We start from the raw sequence: 20,883 nt of genomic DNA, 5'->3' as shown, positions 1-20,883 counted from the left end.
ACACACCACACACACACACACACTCACACACACACGGGCACACACACACACACACACACACACACATCATATAAAATGCATGAGCCACATATTCCCGTTATTTACAATGGAGAAAACTGTAAATAACTGAATAATTCAATGTTACGGCTCTGACATTGTAAATGGTGGGACTCCAGATGATAGAACGTTATACCTCCAATAAAAGCCATGCCTCTGAGGCATATTTAAAGACACGAGAGAATATTCATGGTCTGCTGTTAAATGAAGCAACAGAATAGACTTTTTAAAAATGTTTGCAATTTAATCTTTGAAGAGGAAATCATTATATGTCCTTAGTTTTCATACTTTCCTATAGGAATAATGTTCTAAGTGTTTAGAACAATTTCTAAAATGAATGCATGCTATTTCTATAAACAAAGACAAATGCTGCAAGCTCACTTAGGCATCACCTGTGGGGGGTCACATCAACATAGTTGTGACCTCCCCCAACCTCAAGTGGGCTGAACCAGACCTTGTCCTAGCCACAAAGCAGCTAGCCCACTTGGGTGGAGTTAAAGAAAGCCCTTTTGTCCTGCTGCTTCTCTGCCCCTCCCAAAGTTCCCGCTAGAAGCCACGCCCTGTTGAGCTGCCTCACCTGCCTCTCGGAAGGAACAAGATGTTAATTAGGCCACAAGATCCTGGCCTACTGGGCGATGGGTTTCCCTGCCTATATATTCTCAGACTCTGAAATACACATTGGAACCTTTGACTTGGTCTGGTTATTTCTCTCTCAGTCTGATGCCCCTATTTTCCCCCAGGCCCCTGTCTCTCTTTCAGGAACCCGGTTTGTGTAGCTGCTGGCGGCTACACATAGTGTTCCCCCTTCTTCTCCCCTTGGCTGGGCTCCCTGTTGAGAAAGAGGGACACAAGCACATATAAAGCAGTGGTGGCAGCTAGAGACATTTATTGCTTGCCCCAGTTCCTTCCCGTTCACTGGAGGACCAGAGGGCAGCCACTTTCCAGTATTGTTTAGTAAGACTGACAGTCTTCCAAGAGTGGGTAACAGAGCGGCACTGGTGTGCACTCGGACCCTCTACCCATGCAGCCCTGGAGGAGGGTATGGACTTGTTCCTGCTATGATGGGTATCAGGATGAAGCTCTCAGGCGGGAATGGTGGATAATAAGGGCAAGAGAAGGACTAAGAAAGTTCATATTAAGGTGGAGATTAAGGCAGTTTCCTGGGTGGCACATTGTTTTTTTTTTTTTTCTCTGTAGCTGTTTTGGTAAGGAACAGAGAAATACAGTAATTCTGAGCTGGCATGGCTGGCCACTCTACCAATGATAATGGCAGCACCAATGATCACCTTTTACACTCAGCTTCCTCAGACACGATCTCATCTTTCCTCTTTGACTCTGTTTCCATGGCTGATCCCTTCCAGCTTTCTTTTTTTTTTTCCCTCTTTTCTTTTTCTCCAGTCATTTTGACCTCCACTAAGTCTGAAACTAGATTAAGGAATTAGAAATCCTTTCTCAGGTGACATCCTACCTCATAAATGCCAAACAGCATTGGCGTGACTTTCATGGAGTTCCAAAGGGACACAGCTCAGGTGTGCACCTGGGTATTAATTGATTTTGATTTTAATATTAATGGGCCTATGATTTGGTCTAGTTGACCTTCAAATTCAAATTAGGTGCTGATTAAATAATAAGGCAGGTGAATCTGGATGTGTTTGCGCAGCATTTCTCCCACCGGCTCCCCAGCAAGGTGTCTTGGCAGTGGGTGACATGAAAAACATGGGGACAGCTAGAAGAGAGAGTGCTCCCGACGTAATGAGACAAACTATACATTTAACAGTAACATCGGCTCTTCAGAAGTTTCAACCCGAGCATTCTCTATTACTGCATTTGATTCCTGTGTTTTATGGACTTTCATCTGATTGCTTACATGTTTGCTAACTCAAATAGAATTCATTTTTCAAACCTTAAAAGTATAAAATCTGTTAAAAAGAGCATCCATAACAGTAAAGGGAAAATTTCTCAACAGATAAGTTCATGTCCAATTTTGCAAATAATCACAGCGTGCCTATCGAAAGCCATGGATATTTCCCCCGGCCGGCCTTACCTTGAAGCTAATTTCATCTCAGTCCTTGCTCTCAAACCTATCCTCTGTGGATAAGCCATTCATTAGCATATCCCTCCTCCTCATACCTCAGCCTCTCAGCTCAAGTCCCGCCCACTCGACAGCCAGAAGGGCTCACAGTGAACAGGTGTCTTTCTCAGCGTAGGGACAACAGCCTACAGAGATCTTTAAGCAGACAGTTTTGCCTCGCCACAGTAATTACACAGTCCATATTTATGTGGGGTAAGTGGGCAAGAACACCCAGACTTGGTTCCCAGTGGGAAGTATGGCTACAGCCCTCAAAGAGAATCACTAGTGTAGACTATGCTTAGGTTCTAACACTTCTTGAGTTTTTTTCAACTTTCACATAACTGTTTGGTTAAAAAAAAAAAACAAAAATCAAAAACCAAAACAAACAAAAAAATTCAACCTTCTATTCCAGGCTTCCAGGAATAAAGACAGCCACCTCATTTTGCTTGCTTGTTTTCAACTCCTACATTCTAGAAGACGCTAATTTTCAGTGTAGACTAGAATCCTAATAATTATAAACCCATCCAACTGACAAGCAAAACTGTAAACCACTGAGCTGGGCACAGGCACCTTGGGTATCATCCTGACCATTCCAGACCAGGAGCGATTCTATCACCCATGGAAGATGCTCCTTTGGAGTGAAGACTTCAAAAAGTCAAGGGAACAGGGCTCCTTTAGGACCTTTGATCAGCAGAAAATATTCTGCCACTTACAGTGGAGAGTGTCATAAGCACTTCTATAAGTGATCTTGTGACTGTGGAGTTCTGAAATAGCCCTGGTGTCACCGAGGACAGATATTTCTGCATGAAAGCTAATAACAGAAAAGGTTTGAAATGAATCCTGAACACTTATGACTTCCTTTTAACCTCAACTTGACCTCAATCTTGGATGATTTCAATGGAAAATTCTTTTTCTTAATTCTAAACTGTGCATCTGTCAATCTTGATGACAGCTTGGCAAGCATCGGAGACTTGAGTCTGAACGGATAATCCATTTAAAAAAACAGTGCCCGTGTATGAATGCTATTTCAGGAGATAAAGGCAAAGTCCTCATCCTATATGTTTTGCTGTCACTTTAAACCGGATTACATACTAACATAGACCACAAAACTTGTTTTCCAAATAAAAAAGTTAATGGAAATTAAGAATTGAATTCCTGGAAAAATCTCCTAAATCATCACATTTAGTCTCATACATCTGCGATACATGACAATTCTTTGATGGAGTTAGCACCATTAAAAGTCTTATTTTAAGAAGAAAAATTCCTAAAAGTATTCTGAAAAATAATTGATCCTTGCATGAGCAATTAATGGTGTGAGATCCTAAAAGCATCAAGAATATCACAAGCAGTGTGTTTTATGAAGGTGTGATGTCTCCCGGCTAAACAACTCAACAGCAAGAAATCTCAGCTTGAAGCATTCACATTAGACTGTTCTTACCTCTTACACTATGTCGTTCAAAGTCATGATGCGTTTACATTTTTATGATAAACTTAATGATTGAGACATCGTTTTTGGTTTTTCTGTTTTTTATTTATTTAGTTAGTTAGTTAGCTTTTGCTTAAAAAATAAGTACTGTCTTCTATCTTTTCTCTTACACAATCGGTCTATTTCTCTGTAAAATGACTAAATTTCTCAGGAACTCTGAAATGAATTACATTTTTAGATATGTCAAATATTTTTGAAATAAGAAATATCTGAACATATGCCTATATAGGATGGAGGAAAGTGTCCTTTGAAAATTGACAATAAATCAAAAAGGGGATCACTCAAGATGACAGTAGTATCCTAGACTCTCTGTTGGTCCAGTCAGATCTCCTCTGGGAAGGAACAATTATTTTCCCAGGTACCTGCATATGTCATCCGTTTCTGGCTTCTACAATTACCCCCAATAGAAAGGAACTACTATACTCAAGACCACACACATCCCTTCCCAGGATAGTCAGAAACCAAATCTACAGCAGGATCCTCTTTCCTATTACAGTTCATCTTCATAATGTCATCTGGGATCAATCTCTTCTGACAGTTCACTGGAGCTTCCCCTCAGCCATTTCTGTTCTCTTTCCTTTTCTGTTAAAGGAGTTGATTTCTAGAGCGTTCTCTCTCTCTCTCTCTCCCTCTCTCTCTCTCTCTCTCTCTCTCTCTGATAAACAAATCACTTCCTAATAATCTATCTTGGTCTAGAAAGTCTGTTCTATATGACGGCCAGAGAAATAGCAAGGAAACTGATCTGGGCTGTGATATTTTGTGAGGTAGATATTATCTACTGAGCATGTATATGTGTACGTGTGTATGTGTGTGTGTGTGTGTGTGTCTCTGTGTGTGTGTGTGTGTACACGTGTGAGTCTGTGTATCTGTGCGATATGTATGTGCACAGGTGTGTGGAGGAGATCAGAGGATGTCATGGAGCATTCTCCTCTATCATTCTCTGGATTATTTTCTTGAGACAGGGTTTCTCAATTAATCTGGAGCTCACCTGGCAGACAGCAAGCCTAGTGATCTGTTGTCTTCCATCTCAGTTCTGGGATTGTAGGTGTGTTTATATATATATATATATATATATATATATATATATATATATATATATATGTGTGTGTGTGTGTGTGTGTGTGTGTGTGTGTATGTATCATATATATGTATATATATGTCATTTAGACTTAGGGGACTTATGTTTTGTTTTGTTTTTCAATGTTTCTAGTTTTTGAGATAGTTTCCTTTAGCCCAGACTGGCCTCAAATTTGCAGTATAGCTGGTGCTGGCCTTGAACTTTTAATCTTCTTGCCTCGACTCCTGAGTGCTATAGTTACAGGCATGAGGCACCACCACTGGCTTAGATGCTTGAAGTCTGAACTCAGCTCCTCATGCTTCTCCAGAAAGTGCTTTGACCCACTGTTTCCTGCTCCCAGCCTGAAGATAGACACTACTCTTGTCCTCATTACAGAAGGGAAAACTCAAGTGCAAAGAGGTTCACCGTGTATATCCTTGCTAATCATTTGTTCACTTCTTAAATTATCTGTCAAAGATTTGCTATATAACTAGGAGCAGAACTACAATTAAGCCCCAAGTATATAACCCAATTATTTATACTCTTATCAACTGCCCTCAACTACATGTCTTAAAACAAAGACTCAGAAGGCAATAGGACATGGAATTATATATGCCATTAAGTGAAGACTAAAATTCCAAGACTATTTTGATTTCCTCGACAAGTTCAAAGAATAGCAAGTCTACATGGCAGTGTGTGTCTGCTTTTGAATCAGATTAGACTGAAGAAATGGATTCAAAGTGCGTACTTAGGTTCCAAGTAGATGATATGATTGACAAGATACCCATTTGTTCAAATATAATAATCTACTCTGGCAGTCACATGAGGTTTTAGTAGCTACTAATGGCAGATATCAAATATTATTTCTAATGGGAAGAGATACCCACCAGTCAGGAAGGAGAGGAGAAAATGACCCATTCTATTTTCCTTTAATATTTTTGAAAGCATTTGCATCTCTGCTTTGTGGCACGTATCTCTACACCAGTCAAAATTTCTCCTAATTAGTATTAGTTTCTTCTTGGTTTATTTGGGTCAGCAATACTTTCTCTTAGTGATAGTCCATAGAAAGGTGGCCTTGTCTCAGGTTGATTTTTATGGATGCCTGTCTAACATTTCTCCCTTGAGCCATGGGGCTCTGGTAGGGAGTCCTCAATGCCGTGCTTTCAAACTTAGGCCTATGTACCATTACAAACAGCAGAATCAACAAATTCTTGAGTCTCAGATAAACATTTTTTCTCTAGCCACACTTTCTCTGCGCCTGCTCTTATTTTTATGAACACTATTTTTGGAGGAACAAATGTAAATGTATATATAAATTCTGAAGAGAATTCTCAATATGGCATGGAGCAGGGTGGGTGGGATCCTTGTGTTCAAAATAGAGGCTTTCGCTGCATCGGTTTCCCACATAAACAAACCCCACACAGTTTACTTTTAAAGAGCCATGAAGTGAAGTTTAGATGTGGACTCATACCTTCATCTTTATGGACTTCAGCTTTGTCTTCGGAAGCAGGGCTGGGCACAGGGGTGGTGTTGACACCATCTATAAAACAAAAAGAAATGCCTCGGGCTTAGTACCTTCAGGCTGTGACTTTTCATTCCCTACCGATCCCTCACCACTGGCCTATGAAGGTGTCAGTGTCCTTCACATGCCAAATGGTCTTACAGGAGCAGAGGGTTGTAATGCATTATATATATATATATTCATAATATATATATATTCATATATATATTACATATATATATATATATATATGTAATAAAGCATACATCTTCACATAAGACAGAGGCCAATGAACTACAAAAATGAATTCTGGGGAAGACATGTTTGTTGGCTGTAGTATGCCAACAACTCCAGTAGCATTTTGCTTCTTCCACAGTTCTCAAAGAATGGAATAGCGTTTCGGATTTGTGATGTGTGGTGATGTATACCCGTGCAAGTTTCTACAAAGTGCCTCCATGTGAGTGATTTTCATAGTTTGCTTTTGCTTAGCTCAGCACTTCTACGGGCTGCCAATCCACTCGGCTGTCCAGCTGGACAGTGGTTCTGTGGCTGTCACCACTGTAGCCCGGGAGAAGGGGACCACTCAAAGTAAGGCACCCAGAGATATGCAGGGATATCATGTCACCCCGTTATAGAATAGAGAGTAAGGACAGGGAAGACACTGTCCACCTCACAGTACCAATTAAGGCCACTCAGAGCTGATCTCTCTTACTGGTCTCATCAGAACCATGGGGATTTGATTCATGTTTGGCCTCCAAACTGCTAGATAATTATCTACTAGTATTAAAACTGTAAAACTAGGATTCAAGAACTTATTAAAGTCATCTGACAACTGGTAAAACAATATACACATTTTCTTATAGTTATTCAGTCACAGAATTGAAGATAAAACACACAGTTCGAGGACATTTTCTTACTTCCTAGCATACCATTTGTCCATTACATTTGGTTGTTACTTTCAGGTTGCATCTCTATTGGAACACAGAATAACATCTGTGGAAGGTAGATAAGAGGGTGGGGTGGACCACTTTCTTTCATTAGACATCAACTGCCTTTGACTTAAATAAAAGGCACCAACCGTTAACCTTCCCTTAAGTCACAGCACGCTCTGATCTTCATCTCCCTTCAGAGCAAAACTGCCTGTAGAAAGTTATTGTTGCTACCTTCTGAAGCCCTGTGTGCGTGGTGCATGCTTTTCCAGTAGTGTTCCTAACTCTCTCCTCTAAGGTGCTGGGCCTCCTTTCTTTGTTCAAGACAGCCCCAACAGGCCTTGAACTTGCCATCTTCCTGCATTTCCCAGCCCCGTTCCTGTTCTTTTCAAGACATATTATTGTAGCAGCTGTCTCTGCCTTTCTTCACAGGGATGTAGGTGTGATAGCATCCCAGTTCCTTTGCCTCTGACAATTGCATATTCTTCTCACTGACTCTCCTTTTAGTCCCAGGCTGTAAACATCCCTTATATCAGAGCGTCCCCTAAACCTGATCTGAAGTGTACACCTCTCCCTAATATGAATGTATTTATCTAATGTGACATCCCTTATGGCTGTCTCCACATATTTTCAAATTTATTGATGCAAAAATCTAAACAATTAACTTTTTCAACAAAATGTCTTCCTTGGAGCAGTTAAGCATTAACGTTGTTCCCCTGAGACACTGAAGCTAGACGCCTATGACCTACATGGGATTCCTCTTTCCCCATGTGCTCCGCCCAGCGTTTCAGCTTGTGTACCCTGCTGCTTCTTATTTCTAGAATGTGCCATGTTTCAGTCTTTTGGTCTCTATTTCCAGAATCCTCTGTCATGGTGCCTGTAGAGACCTTCTAACTCTACCTTTTTAACTCACTATTCCTGGGCAAAATGAGTTCATTAATACATAGTTCATTTATTCCGATGGTAAAAATGTTCCAATAGATTCTTTGTGTAGTAAAGTCAAGGAACATGCTGTAGATACAATCTGGGCCTATGATTTCTTACCAGATCTCACACTCCACTGAGCCCACTCAGCTCCAGTCACACCCCTCTCCACATCCCAATCTATCTTGAAGCCAATTTACTCTCTGTCCCCACTGTTGAGAATGGGTTTTCACCATATCAGCACTCAGAACCCCTCTCAAGCAACACTTCCCCAGTGGGTCCTTCTTCGAGTTGCCCTCGCAGGGTTGCCTCCATTTCACCTCTTTACTCTGCAAGCTGCTTGAACTCTGATAATTGTATTCTTCTGATTTGTTTATTGTTGGTGTTCCCCCACCAGACTCTAAGCTTCAAGGAACTACGGATGTTGTTCTTAGAATTAAATGTAATGTTTGCAGTGTACACTCAGTGCTGGGGAGGCAGGCAACCTTCGATACCTATTTATTATTGATTTCTTGATAAATACTATATGCAACTACATTTGATTTGATGGTGACAGCTGTCAGAACCTGTAAATGAATTATGCTATTTTGAGACTGCATCTTTCCATTATGTGGAAGAGCCCTGCAGAGTATGCAGTCGTCATTGGCACTGGGAACTCTGTTGAATGAAAGCAAGATATTTTTATTTTGGCAACTAACAGCAGGTCAAGGGGCTTTAACAACCAAAATCATGTCTTTACTTGCTCTGTTGCCTAATCAGAGGAGGCTGTGAAGGGGCAAAATGCACAGATCAGCATTGTCGACATTTCTAAATGGACCCTGCGATGGGTCTCCATCAGTCAGCATGCTGTCTTAGATGAGCAAGAGCGACCTTTGAAGACTATTGAGATACCACAATAAATGCATAGGAGAGAGCCATATTGAGTGGTAATGCTCTCATATTCAATAGGTAGAGAAGGCTTCTACTCTTCTACTCTGATGTCTCAGAAGGTGCTCACAAAACCCAAAAAGAAACTACCAGAACCTAACTGATTTAGGAGGAAAGATGAATGAATAAAACATAGGCACTGGTGTGTGTGTTTGTGTGTGTGTTTATATGTGCATGTGTGTGCATTTATGTGTGTATATTTATGTATAAGTGTGTATGTATGCATATGTGTGCATGTGTGTGTTTGTGTGTGCATATATGCATGTACATATGTGCATGTACATTCATGTGTGTATGTGTGTGCATGTATGTGCACATGCATGTGGGTATGCGTGTGCACATGTATGTGGGTATATTTGTGCACATGTGTGCGCATTTGCATACATTTATGTGTGCACACATGTGTACATGTATGTGTACATGTATGTGTTGTATATGTGTGTGTATTTACAGTGATAGGAGAAAAATCAATGTTAATAAAGACAGATTGGAACAGCACACTGAATGAATAAAACTCATAAAAGTTCAACAGTCAGACCAGGTCCTCAGCAGCCAGCAGCTGGCTGGCTAATACATGTCATCCCTTAACAGTGACAGCTTTTCATGTAAGGCCCACCTTCAATACAGTGCAATGCTGTGTGGGTAGGGACTGTCAAACAAGAACAGTTTATAGTACCAAAAATTCATTCTGTTCAGAGGAAAGAACCAGCTGACCCAGCAACAGGTACACAAGGTCCTTCCTGGCTTGCTTCAATGCATCCTTCAACCCCATCTCCTTAGTTAATCATAAAAGCTCTTCCCTCAAAGCAGTCCCAAGAATACTGTAGAAGTTTTCTGTAAAAGACATATCATTTTCTGCTTGTTTGTACATGACAGTGTCTTGCTGTGTACCACATAATGGTTTGAAATCAGGCTTTTTCTATCTCAGCCTCTCTATTAGTAGGATTGTTTATTTGATGTTTTTACACTATACTATGGTTTTCAGAACAGCTTACATATTTCAAAAGTATTTATACAGCCAAAAGAAACATAAGACAATTAACTTGGGAGGTGGCTTGTAAGAGAACTTCAAAGAGTGGGACTGAATGCTTTGTTGGCTGTTTATAACTATTGTATCAAGTTTGAAGAACAGGGCTTTATCAGTTACTCTTTATCTGAGATGAATGCTTTTCAAAATCATCACAGCCAATGAACCAGATTCTTACCCTCACCTAATGTTTGTGCCACCCTCCAAGCAGAATCATTGTTCATTGAAACAGTTGGTGAATGACTTTATGGATAGACCGTCTTAATACATACACCATTTCTTAAATGAATGTAACCTGTTCTCTGTGGGCTGAGAATGAAGACAATCACTCAAGTCAAATAGCTTTGACCATAGGAGGATGTCAGTGGCCAAAAATCATGCCTACAATTCATTCTTTGGCACAGCAGAACTGTCAACTCTCAGCTTAGCTACCATGGAGGTAAAATCCTTTGGTGATGTGAGGGTCATTGAAGTACAGCCTTATTACAATGAATTCCAATGTCTAAAAATTGCTCTTATTTTGGGCTTGTACCACAGTAAGAGCCAAGATTTTAAGCTCTACTAAAAACAAAACAAACAAACAAACAAAAAGACTTTATCTATTTATGTTCATTTAAAAAATACTAGTAGTGATGTATTATTTTAAAATATACAGTTAATATGTTTGGAGTTATTTAAAATTTATATTGAGTAAAATGTATGTATTTTCAGTATTGCTGTAGACAAGCATCTACATAAGACTGTTCAATTGATTGTTATTTTATATCAAACAACTTTTATAATACTCATTTTCATTGTTACAATATTTTATAAATTTTAAAGAATATGACAAAATAAAAACAAAAGGTATTACAGGTATTGAAGGGGGGTCTCTGGGAGGAGTTGGGGTGCAAAAGGGAAACAAGAATGTGATGTAATTCTATTTATTTAAAATATGTTTTTAAATGTTAACAAATTTAGATAAATTGAAATCATGTATCTTTTCTCATCATAATGCAATAAAACTTAAGTCAATAAAAAAAAGGAAACATATCATATTGCCTAGTTTAATTCTGAGAGTTCAGCATATGGACGAGGATGTGGTGGTCACAGGAGTCAGAGCTCACTCCTTACAAAAGCATGCTCACTCCAGGGTGCTCAACAGAATAAGGAAAATAGCTCGGAGATTAGGGATATTTTTATTTTGGCAGTAAGGCTGGAAACCATATGATTGTGGCTCGTATTCTCTTAAAGGACAACATTTCCAAGGACAGAAATGGGGCAGGGGGTGGGTGATAACTCAAAATTGTTTTCAATCCCTTTTGAACTATAATGGCTATTATTTTAAAGTGGTAAATTCATAATCAACAGTGTAGAATCTATAACACAATATAATCAATAGACACAGCGACTTCTCTTAATAAGGGTGATGTCAGGAAGGGTGTTTTTACCTCATAGCTTTGGGAGTAAGATGCTGCTGTGGTTGTCTGGCATCATCTACAGCATACCTAGATAGCCAGACACATGGATCTTCAAAATTAAATGCCAGAGAGTTAAAACATCCTATTTAGTATGGAGAGAAAGCTCATTCTTCATTTTCTTCACGTAGTTCTAGCTCCATTTTTTCTTCCTCTAACTCTGTCTGCTCATTTTGACCTGATCTAAGTCATCTAAGGTCTGATGCCGTGCTTCCGATTTTGGCCCACAGTTCTTGGTGTGTTACTAGGCAATCTGCTATTACAAGAAGGAAATGGAGTTGGTAATAAGAGTGTACCGTTGTTTTGTATGGGAGCACAGTCAACTTAAGAGTTAATGGAACTGGAGAGAGGAAGAAACACTGGGTTAATCAGGTTTTGAAAAGGCATAACATTTTTAGGCAATAACAGTGAGTAAAGTTGTTGTTCACCTCTGTGGATGAGGCCTAGGAGACTCCTCAAAAGAAACCTGAGCCCACCTGCTTCTTGGCTCTGCCCCTCAATCTCTTCCGAAGCTTGCTTTTCCTCTGGAGCACTTTCATCTTTCAAGAAAACCACAGGGGGAGAAAAAAAAATCAAGTCAATTTATGAAATATCTCTTTATGGCTAATATGCGACACTGAAATTAATTGCAAGCAATGTACCATGACTCCCCAAAAGCACAGCGGATGAGATGAGTCAGAGGCATGAAATAGAAGAGGCCCCCCATGTAAATAGGTGCATTTGTACTCGTCTCTTCTCCGAGGATTTGCTAGAGGTAAAAACAATATCGGAGTAAATAATATTCACCCTGGTGCTGGAAGCATTTCTCCCTTTGCCGGCCATTTTCAGAGATGCCAAGCACGTTTTACTTCCAGCTTTCTTTCCGGCTTGGAATCAAGTAACAGTCTCAGAGTAAGGAGTTTGGCTGATTATCTCTGCCTTTTATGTTTTTGTTAGATATGTGCTTTCAAAATTTTTATTTTCATTTATCTTGTATGTGGTGGTCTAACACATCAATGCATGATTTTTTTTTTTTTTGTCCTGAATTCATGACGCTGACCAATGGTAGAACTCTGAAAAAACATAACTAAACAGGCGGCTGCAATGGGGGCTGGCTGCTTGCAACTAATTATTTCTTGTCTTAAAAATCTGTGAATTCACAGGCAGAGAAAATATACTCCCAAGGGCAAGTAAAGGCCTGGTTTTGTAATTAATTTTGGGGAGATCTCCACAACACTTTTGTGAAATGGGAAATGCAGATCATTACCTTATCTAAAGACACAGGAGTGAAATATAAAATGCACTTATATACGGAAAACTGAAAATAAGAAGTTAGCAATATGAAGTACAAATGACCATAAGGCTGCCCAGGAGCAGTCGCTAACTCCCTTCTGTGTGGACACAATATGTCCTGTCACTTGTTTGACCAAGGGTGTGCGGTAGAAACGATGCCTTGAGCCTTCTGAGCTGACTCACGATGGCGGTTCCTGTTTTCTCCTTTGGGAAAGGAAGCCATAACTACAATGCAGTTCAGAGTGGACTGCCCAGGATAGAGAGGGCCACGGAACCAAGCTCTAAGGAAGCAAGACCTGTGAGGGAGGCAGTGTGGCATCTTCTAGTCCACCCCAGCCGCCTGTAGAATGCAGAATGGCCACCTTAGCCAATGTCACAGAGCAGAGATTTTGCCACGCCCTCTCCATCCCTGGCCCATAAGTAGGCTTATGTCACCACCACTTAGAATCTTATTGTGTTTTCAGTACCACCACTTGGTACTTTTCGTTCTTTTCTGGTTTGGTTTGATTTGAGCTTTGAGACAGGGTTTTAATCTGTGCCCAGTCTGGCCTTGACCTTGCAGTTCTCACACTTGGATCTCCTGAATGCTGGGAAGGTGGGCATGTGCTGCTTTACCACCGGTTCCTGATGCAAAAGCAAAAGTATGAGAATCCTCCCCCGGGGGCCTTGACTAGCAAAGATGAAACAACCACCCTAGAACTCGCAGAGAACCATTACCGAGATACTCTGAAAAACAATCCACTGGACAGCTTCCACTGTGAACAAGACTGTCGTCAATAAATGCCTGAGTATGTATAGAATCTACTCGGTTTGTTCAGCTTGCTGAGAACACAGAGCAATTTTGAATACGAGAAGCTAGGAACTTCTCAGTGTGCTTTTAAATCCACTGCAGTAAGTGACATATTTAACAGCGCCACACAGCACCTGCTGCTGAGAATCTTCATGAGGATGACAGCACTGATTTTTGCTCTTGGGAGGAAATAGCCATCATGGTTGTTCTTGTTCCCTTAATAAGGCCAAGCTGGCTCCAGAGCATGTGCCAAAAATTTAGCCAATTATTTCATCCCTTCTTCCCTACCAAATGGACTGCGTCAAGTAGGAGAGGATCTGCCAGCTTCCCCCCAACAGGCCGACTTCATTACTTAGATTTCATAATAGGTCTGAAGTCTGTAGGTGACAGGCTGCCTTTAAAATTAGTCTGGTTCCTATGTCCCTTCTAGTGTGACTCCGACAGAAACAGAGAGGGTCCTTAACTGTAGAATACAGGCAGAGAAAGAAACAAGTCTTAGGAATGCGAGGAACTGTTTCTGGCAGTTAAAAAGAAATTCACCTTCAACTGCCCGGATGCAGCGCTCTCATACAGGGGTTTATCCAGCAGTTCATCCAGGATTTCCTCTGCCTCCCTAACAGACATCCCAGGGGCACATTTTTTTCTACCCTATTTTCAGTCTCAGCTGTAATTTTCTCCTCGAGTATTTCTGCTCTTGGGAAGCTAGCTTAGGAATCGCTCGGCATGTTTATCATGGAAGAAAGGTATTCTAGAAGTAGGCTGGGTTTACCATTTCAGTCGCATGCCCTCAGCTGAAAAGGTACGTTTTTCAATTTCCGAGACAATCCAGCTCAAATCCAGCAGGGGGCGCCAGTGCAGAAGACTTGCTCTCAAAGCCCAATGTGCACTCTCGGGCAATTAGATTATCATGCACCTCCCTGTCTTTTAGAAGGACATTCTGGCTGCGTTCTGTCTTTCCATCCATTTTAAATGCGTCCAATGAGTGAGTTCTTACTGAAAAAGTGGGCCTCTGCCGGTGTATGTGTGGGGTGGAGGTGGAGGGAGAGGAAGACACCACGCCGACTTACATTACTCCGTTACCAATAAGTGTTCAGTAAGGGAGCAGCTTGATCTGTCTATCTTCACAGGAAACATATAAACAATAAGAAGTTAAGTGGGGTAGGGCATATAAACTTGTGGTTTCTAGAAGGGATTTTAAAAGGGTTACAATAAATGTGAAGCAATACCTACCTACAGGGAAGCACTGGGCTATTTTGTTAGATAAAAAATAAATGTCACACAGAAGCTAGCTTCCAGGTAGCTAAAGTTTCCCAGTTACTGCACATTTAGGATCATCTATTCACTTGAGATAACGCACTTCGATGGCTTTTATGCAGTGTGTGATGTGACATTTTACTTTCCCACCCTGAAAAGTAGAATAACCAGTAAGAATTTTTCTGTGGTCTCCTTCCTGTGTCTCTGGTATTATTTCTGTCCATCTATCTTTTAAACCATATTTATTAAGCACGTGCTATTTGCAAGAACACATTTCATGAAGTTTACATGAATAATATGAAGAGGCCCGCCTGCAGAATAAATTCATACTGAAATAAGGGGTCTGTCACTTGCGGGGCTGTGACAGGAATTCTGTGTGTGTGTTTAATTTTCTATTGAAGGAGGCTTGCAAGGCAGAATCCCAACATTATGGCCGGAAGGTGTTACCTTGATATTTTTAGTTCTTTCCACAAGCTGTGTATAGAAATGGGAATAGAAAGAGAAATCAATCAGGGTAAGTCCTTGGCGACTGCTGGGCCAGCAGGCTGATGACGTGTATGGCTCGCTGGCACGCTATTACCTTTCCTTACACAGGTCTTCGGACTTTTAGACACCAGCAAATCAATTCAGATACAGCAGTTCACAGACTAAATTCTTGGTCCTAAGTCTTCAGTCCCCTCTAACAGGATAACTATATGCCAGTGTCCTCTGTCCGTGAGTAGGAAGCTGACTCCACTGCTGTTGGACTTAGCTGCTTGACTTGGACAATGAAATACAAGTGGATAAGATCAGCAGTTACTTCAATGTGCTGCAGAGCTGGCTTCATGTCTTGTCTTGTGCTCCCACCATCTGCCATGGGAAGAAGAAGCTTTGGCAGCTGCTGGCTGAAGGACAAGAAGTAGGTAGAATAGCCTTCGCTCCAAAGTCGAGTGAGGCCGAGATTAAGGAATTCATGTCTCAAAATGGAACCGCCTAGCCGATCCTAGCTGATCTAGTTGATTTAGCCAATCTAGTTGATCAGGTGACCAACCTACAATGTGCAGACCCAGGCTCTCATGAGCATGAGAAAAAAAGTACCTTCTTGTAAGTAACTAGAAGTCAGGAGAGCTAATGGCATTATTATTGATGCAAGTAACTGATAATAGTTGAGTAATATATGTGGCATGTTTTTCTGTTACTTCTTACTAAATGTAAGTGTATGTTGTAGATATTTGTATATATTCCTATTTGTATGCACAGGTGTGTGTGTATGTGTGTGTACGTGTGTTTGCATGTGTGTCTGTAGATGCCAGAGGTTAAATAGCTCTTGGGTGTATTTTGAAATCACTTCTCCACTTTGTGTGTGTGTGTGTGTGTGTGTGTGTGTGTGTGTGTGTGTGATGTGTGGTAAATCTGTACATGTATGTGCAGATAAAAGTACCCATGAAGGTGGTCAGATCCAGAAGAGGATGCCAGGTGTCCTGCTATATCACTCTCTGTCTTAGTCCCCTGATGTAATGTCTCTCACTGAATCTGCAGCTAGACTGGTAGTCAGCAAATTCCAGTGATTCTCCTGTCTCTGACCCTGCATAGCTGGTGTGGCCATGTCCAGCTGTTTGCACACCTGCTGGAGATTTGAACTCAGACCCTCATGCCTGTGCAGCTAGAACACTTACCACTGTGCCATCTTACCAGTCCCCACCTACCTTTTTTATTGATCGACTGAGACAAGGTCTCTCATTCATCTGGATTGGCTGACCCCCAGCATGTTTGCAAAGGAACCAAATTTGATTCCTAAGCTTGCACAACAGACCCTTAACCAACAGAGTCCTAAGTCAGCTCTGTCTTATGTGTAAGATCAGTCTTGCCTGAATTTTGTTTTCTTCTGATCTATATATTCATTTCACACATTTCAAAAATGGTTTGGATACACACATTTGGAAATGAAGTTTGATTACATAAGAGGGAAATGGTCTTAAAGATTGTCACTGACATTGGTATGATAATGTTTATACCTTGTTTAATTATATAGCTATGTGCGCAACAGCCAGCGTGTGCTGATTGCTGTCTACCTTCTATTCAGTGAGAAAATCCTCTGTGTAGACTAGTAAATGTAATTCTTATAACAACCTCAAGAAGCAGCTATGCCCACAGTACTTTGTGTAGGACTGCCGCAGCTACCAAAGAGCCATTGCAAAGGCTTCCAAGATCAATCAGTCTGTTATTGCTTCCCTGGAAAGACAGCTAATATTTATTCTCTAAATACGATGGTTAAATTCTGGGAAGACAAAATTTACAAAGTTATACTTTAAAATTTAAGCTGAGGGCAAAGCTGCTATCTCCTATGAATTCTCTGAATTAATAAAGAACACAAAGACTCCAAACTTTTTGATACTTGAACCATGTAGGTCCAATACTACAATTCTAAAATTTGTTTTATAAACTACTTTACACCTTGGCATAGCGTATCTTTATCTTAATATAAATATTGATATTTTATAAAAAGGCTTTTTTTTTGTATTGGCATAATTTTAAACAGCAAGAATGAAAGGAGGGAGGTTTTTTTTTTTTGTTTTTGCTTTTGTTTTTTGTTTTAAATCTGAAACACTAGAGAGTGAACTGCAGATATAACCATCCCCTTATTACTCCATCAGCTCTGGACATGTTGATGTGAGTACAAAACAAAAACCAAACCAAACCAAACCAAAACAAAGCAAAAACAAAACAAAACAAAAACAAAAACAAACAAACAAAAAAAACCCCACTCTCCTCCTGACTACAACATAACCATCAAGAACTGGAAATGAACACGGATGGCATTCTGCTCATCCAAGCCACGGATCACACTCACATTATACCTACTTTCCAAGACATCCTTTGTAGTACCTACAGCGTGTCGCTGTCATATTTCTTTGGTCTCCTCCCACCTCCACTCAAGCATTTATTCTCTCACCAGGTGTTCAATGAGAGTATCTACCGTGGTCAGCTCTGTTCCATCTTGCTGGAGTGGAAAGCCCCGGGAGAAGTGAGGACTGAAGAAACAGAGAGGGGGAAGGGAACGCTAATTCCAAACAGTTACAGTTTTGGTTCTGAGGGTGTCACCAGCTGCTTGATCTCTTAGTGAGAAGTCTCCAAGTTGGCTGACTCGTATTAATGGGAAACCTCACGCCTGTCTCTCAGGAAAGATAAATAGGCGTTCACCTGAGTGCTTTGCAGCTGTGGTTCCTGGCAGCTGCTGCCTGATGGTGCCTCCTTTTTATCACCTATGAGCTTGGCTATCACACGCTCCAGTGAACCCCACAATATTCTACTCTCGTATTCTCCACCTTCACGGATACAGAAGTCGAGGTGGTGTGAATTAGGCACCTCCCCTGATCTAGCAGAGTGCTTTTAGATCTGTTTTGATGCAGGTCAGATTATTGTAAAGCTCAGCTTTTCTCTTGCCACGGCAGATTCTTGGGACCGATGTTCACCAGCTGAACAGTTGGTGTGCAGCGTCTGCATCCCCCAAAGGTTCACATGGTGATCCCCAGTGAGGTGATGACACAGGGCCCTCTTTTAAGAGGTGGAGCTGACTTGAAAGTGATAGGGATGTGGGATATGGCAGAAGGGATCAGGTATTCTTGAGGCTTCCTGTCAGCTTCTACAAGACCTCGTCTCCCCATTTGATCTCTTTCCCATGCACTGGACCACTATGAAGCTCATAACCGGAGTACAAATAGAAATGCCCAACTTTGAACCACAGGCCTTCAAACTGTGGGGCTAAGTAAACATTTTTTTATGAATTACCCAAACTTAACTATTTAGTAACAACCCTTTGCTATAGAGATCTTCCCCCAAGCCCCTGGCTGGCACTTAGTGTGGTGCGGTGCCTTAAATCAATTAGGAGCTCCGTACACACGTGTCAAGGGATTAAGAGAAAAATGTCATGTTCTCCCCAGGAAGCAGATTATTACTTGTGCTTGACATATATTTCATTTCTTTAAGTTGAAAAGTATGATGTCCATCTGAGAGCTGTTCTTAAACTGCATAAAGCTGTGGGTTATTTGTTTTAAATCCATATTTCTTCAGTATCAGATAATGGTTCCTACACAGCAGATGGAATAAACCTTAAGGAGCAATGTAAGTTAGAACCCATCGATTTTTACCCCCATCCCTGAACTGGCCTCCCTCCTCTTTCTCACCAAGTTTACAGCAACAACGTCCCAACATGCATTGTTCCTGTTTCCAAAGTCTATTCTCAGCTTGGAAGCCAGTTGGCTTGAAAATGTGAGCTAGGTCACACAGTCTTTGCTCACATTCTCTGGTAGAAAGGACCTCTGTGGTAGAGTCCCTCAGGGTTCCCTGAACTCCTTCTTCTCAGTTCTCCTGTTAGCTAGTGAGAGAAGACTAGCATGTCTAAGGACAGACTACCATATTAATACACGTTCACAGTCTCTTTTTCTTTATTTTTAAACTACAACTTAATGGTGAGAGCTTAGCATGGCCAGAGAGGCATTCTTACCACTGTAATCTTTTAAAACATGCAGTGCTCCCTGACCTTGTGCTAAGCATGCCTCTGGATGGGTCTACAACCTCTCCTTTTATAAAATTATGATCTTAAACTGAGCATGCTCAAAAAAGCACCTGTGGTTATTTGAATAAGAATGGCCCTCATAGGTTTCCATATTTGAATGCTTCGGTCACCAGGGAGCAGCACTATTTGAAAGAATTAGAAAGATATAGAGGTGTGGCCTTTTTGGAGGAAGTATGTCATTGGGGGTAGGACTCCAAAAGATTTTAAAAGTCTATGCAAAGCCCACAGTTCCTCTTTCTGCCTACGGATCAGGATGTAGCTCTCAGCTACTCCAGCACCTGCCTGAATGCTGCTGCGCTCCCTAACATAATTATAATAAACAAAACTTCTGAATCTATAAGAAAGCCCCCAGGGAAGTGATTTCTTTTGTGAAAGATGCTGTGGTCATGGTCTCTCTTCACAGTAGCAGTACAGTGACTAAGTCTACACTCCTTAACTGAGAAAGATCAATTAAGGGCCCATCCTTGCAATGAAGTGGAGGTGCAGCACTTGAGGAGGCAGAGGCAGGTAGATCATTGAGTTCAAGGCCAGCATGCTCTACTACAACCAGGCTACACAAAGAAACCCTGTGTTAAAACAAACAAGCAAACAAAAACAAATAAATAAACGGACCCATTCTATATAAATATGCATATTCTCCCTTTGAAAAAAATGTCTCTTCCATTCAGTTGGTGGATGAAAGCACTGCTTTAGAAATAACTCACATGATCTCCTACTTGCTGCCTGTTATAAATCTTTCTCTACACTTGGCTATGAGTATATTGGCTTTTCACTCACCAAGATGGGAGCCAATTGGGTCGCACTCCCTCTCACTTGCTCCCTGACTTTCAAGCTATAGCTATTTCTCCAGGACCCCAGGATCTCTTTTTTCCATACCTTTCCTGTCTGCCTAGCATCCTTCCTGGTTACTTCCAAGTCTTTGTTCAAGTGTGTCTCTTCAATCAGATCTTTGCTGAATCAATCCTCCATATACACTCACAGTTTCTCTCATACACACAATCTCTCCTCCTCGATCAGAACTGTTCCTGTTGCTCTTTATTAATCATGCAGTTTATATGGGTTCATGTTTTTGTGTACCTGTCACTGTTTGAAGGTTCCTTCTACCCAGGCAAAGATCTTTGTCCACTTTATTTCCTGATATCCAGTAGGGATAAAGAGTGAGAATGGGATAAATCTTCAGCAATTATTTATGACTTAATGAAACATGAAAACTGCCTTACCTGGCCTTGCCAGGTTTGGAAACATATAAAAAAAAAGGTGAAACTATCCCCTTTCTAACTTCTTTAGATTACTTATCAAATTAGAGAGGCATAAATCACATGAGGAAGAATTTTCCAAGACAGTTGACCCAGGTATAAGAGTGTAGGCCTTCATTTTAAGACACCTACTATCATTTTGTCTCCTTACTAGAACAGTAAACCATAGGAAAATATGGTTTCCCCAGGTCTGTGGCTACTTGTATGAACCTTGCTCTATTGTAGTTCTCTCAACTGATGTGTAGAATTTCTTGGCAAGGTGGCAAGGCTACCAGTGTGTGTGTGTGTGTGTGTGTGTGTGTGTGTGTGGTGTGTGTGTG

The 20,883-nt window shown here is 40.9% G+C and overlaps 1 protein-coding gene across 12 annotated transcripts in view; it reads right to left on the bottom strand.

The window, feature by feature from the left end:
* The window catches only part of Macrod2 (mono-ADP ribosylhydrolase 2), a 1,944,357-nt gene that overhangs the window by 121,406 nt on the left and 1,802,068 nt on the right, over positions 1 to 20,883 (bottom strand). For 6 of the 12 annotated variants that reach the window (XM_031372067.1, XM_031372070.1, XM_031372063.1 and 3 more), the window contains 2 exons: positions 11,865 to 11,975; positions 6,143 to 6,211 (listed from right to left, as the gene is read on the bottom strand). In XM_031372067.1, coding sequence (XP_031227927.1) covers positions 6,143 to 6,211; positions 11,865 to 11,975 — 180 coding nt within the window. The remainder of the gene's footprint in view (positions 1 to 6,142; positions 6,212 to 11,864; positions 11,976 to 20,883) is intronic. The other 6 variants (XM_031372073.1, XM_031372065.1, XM_031372066.1 and 3 more) reach the window with 2 other exon arrangements.

Source organism: Mastomys coucha, unplaced genomic scaffold (assembly GCF_008632895.1).
Source record: "Mastomys coucha isolate ucsf_1 unplaced genomic scaffold, UCSF_Mcou_1 pScaffold15, whole genome shotgun sequence".
NCBI classification, from domain to species: Eukaryota; Metazoa; Chordata; class Mammalia; order Rodentia; family Muridae; genus Mastomys; species Mastomys coucha.
This window is presented reverse-complemented; position numbering and strand designations above follow the sequence as displayed.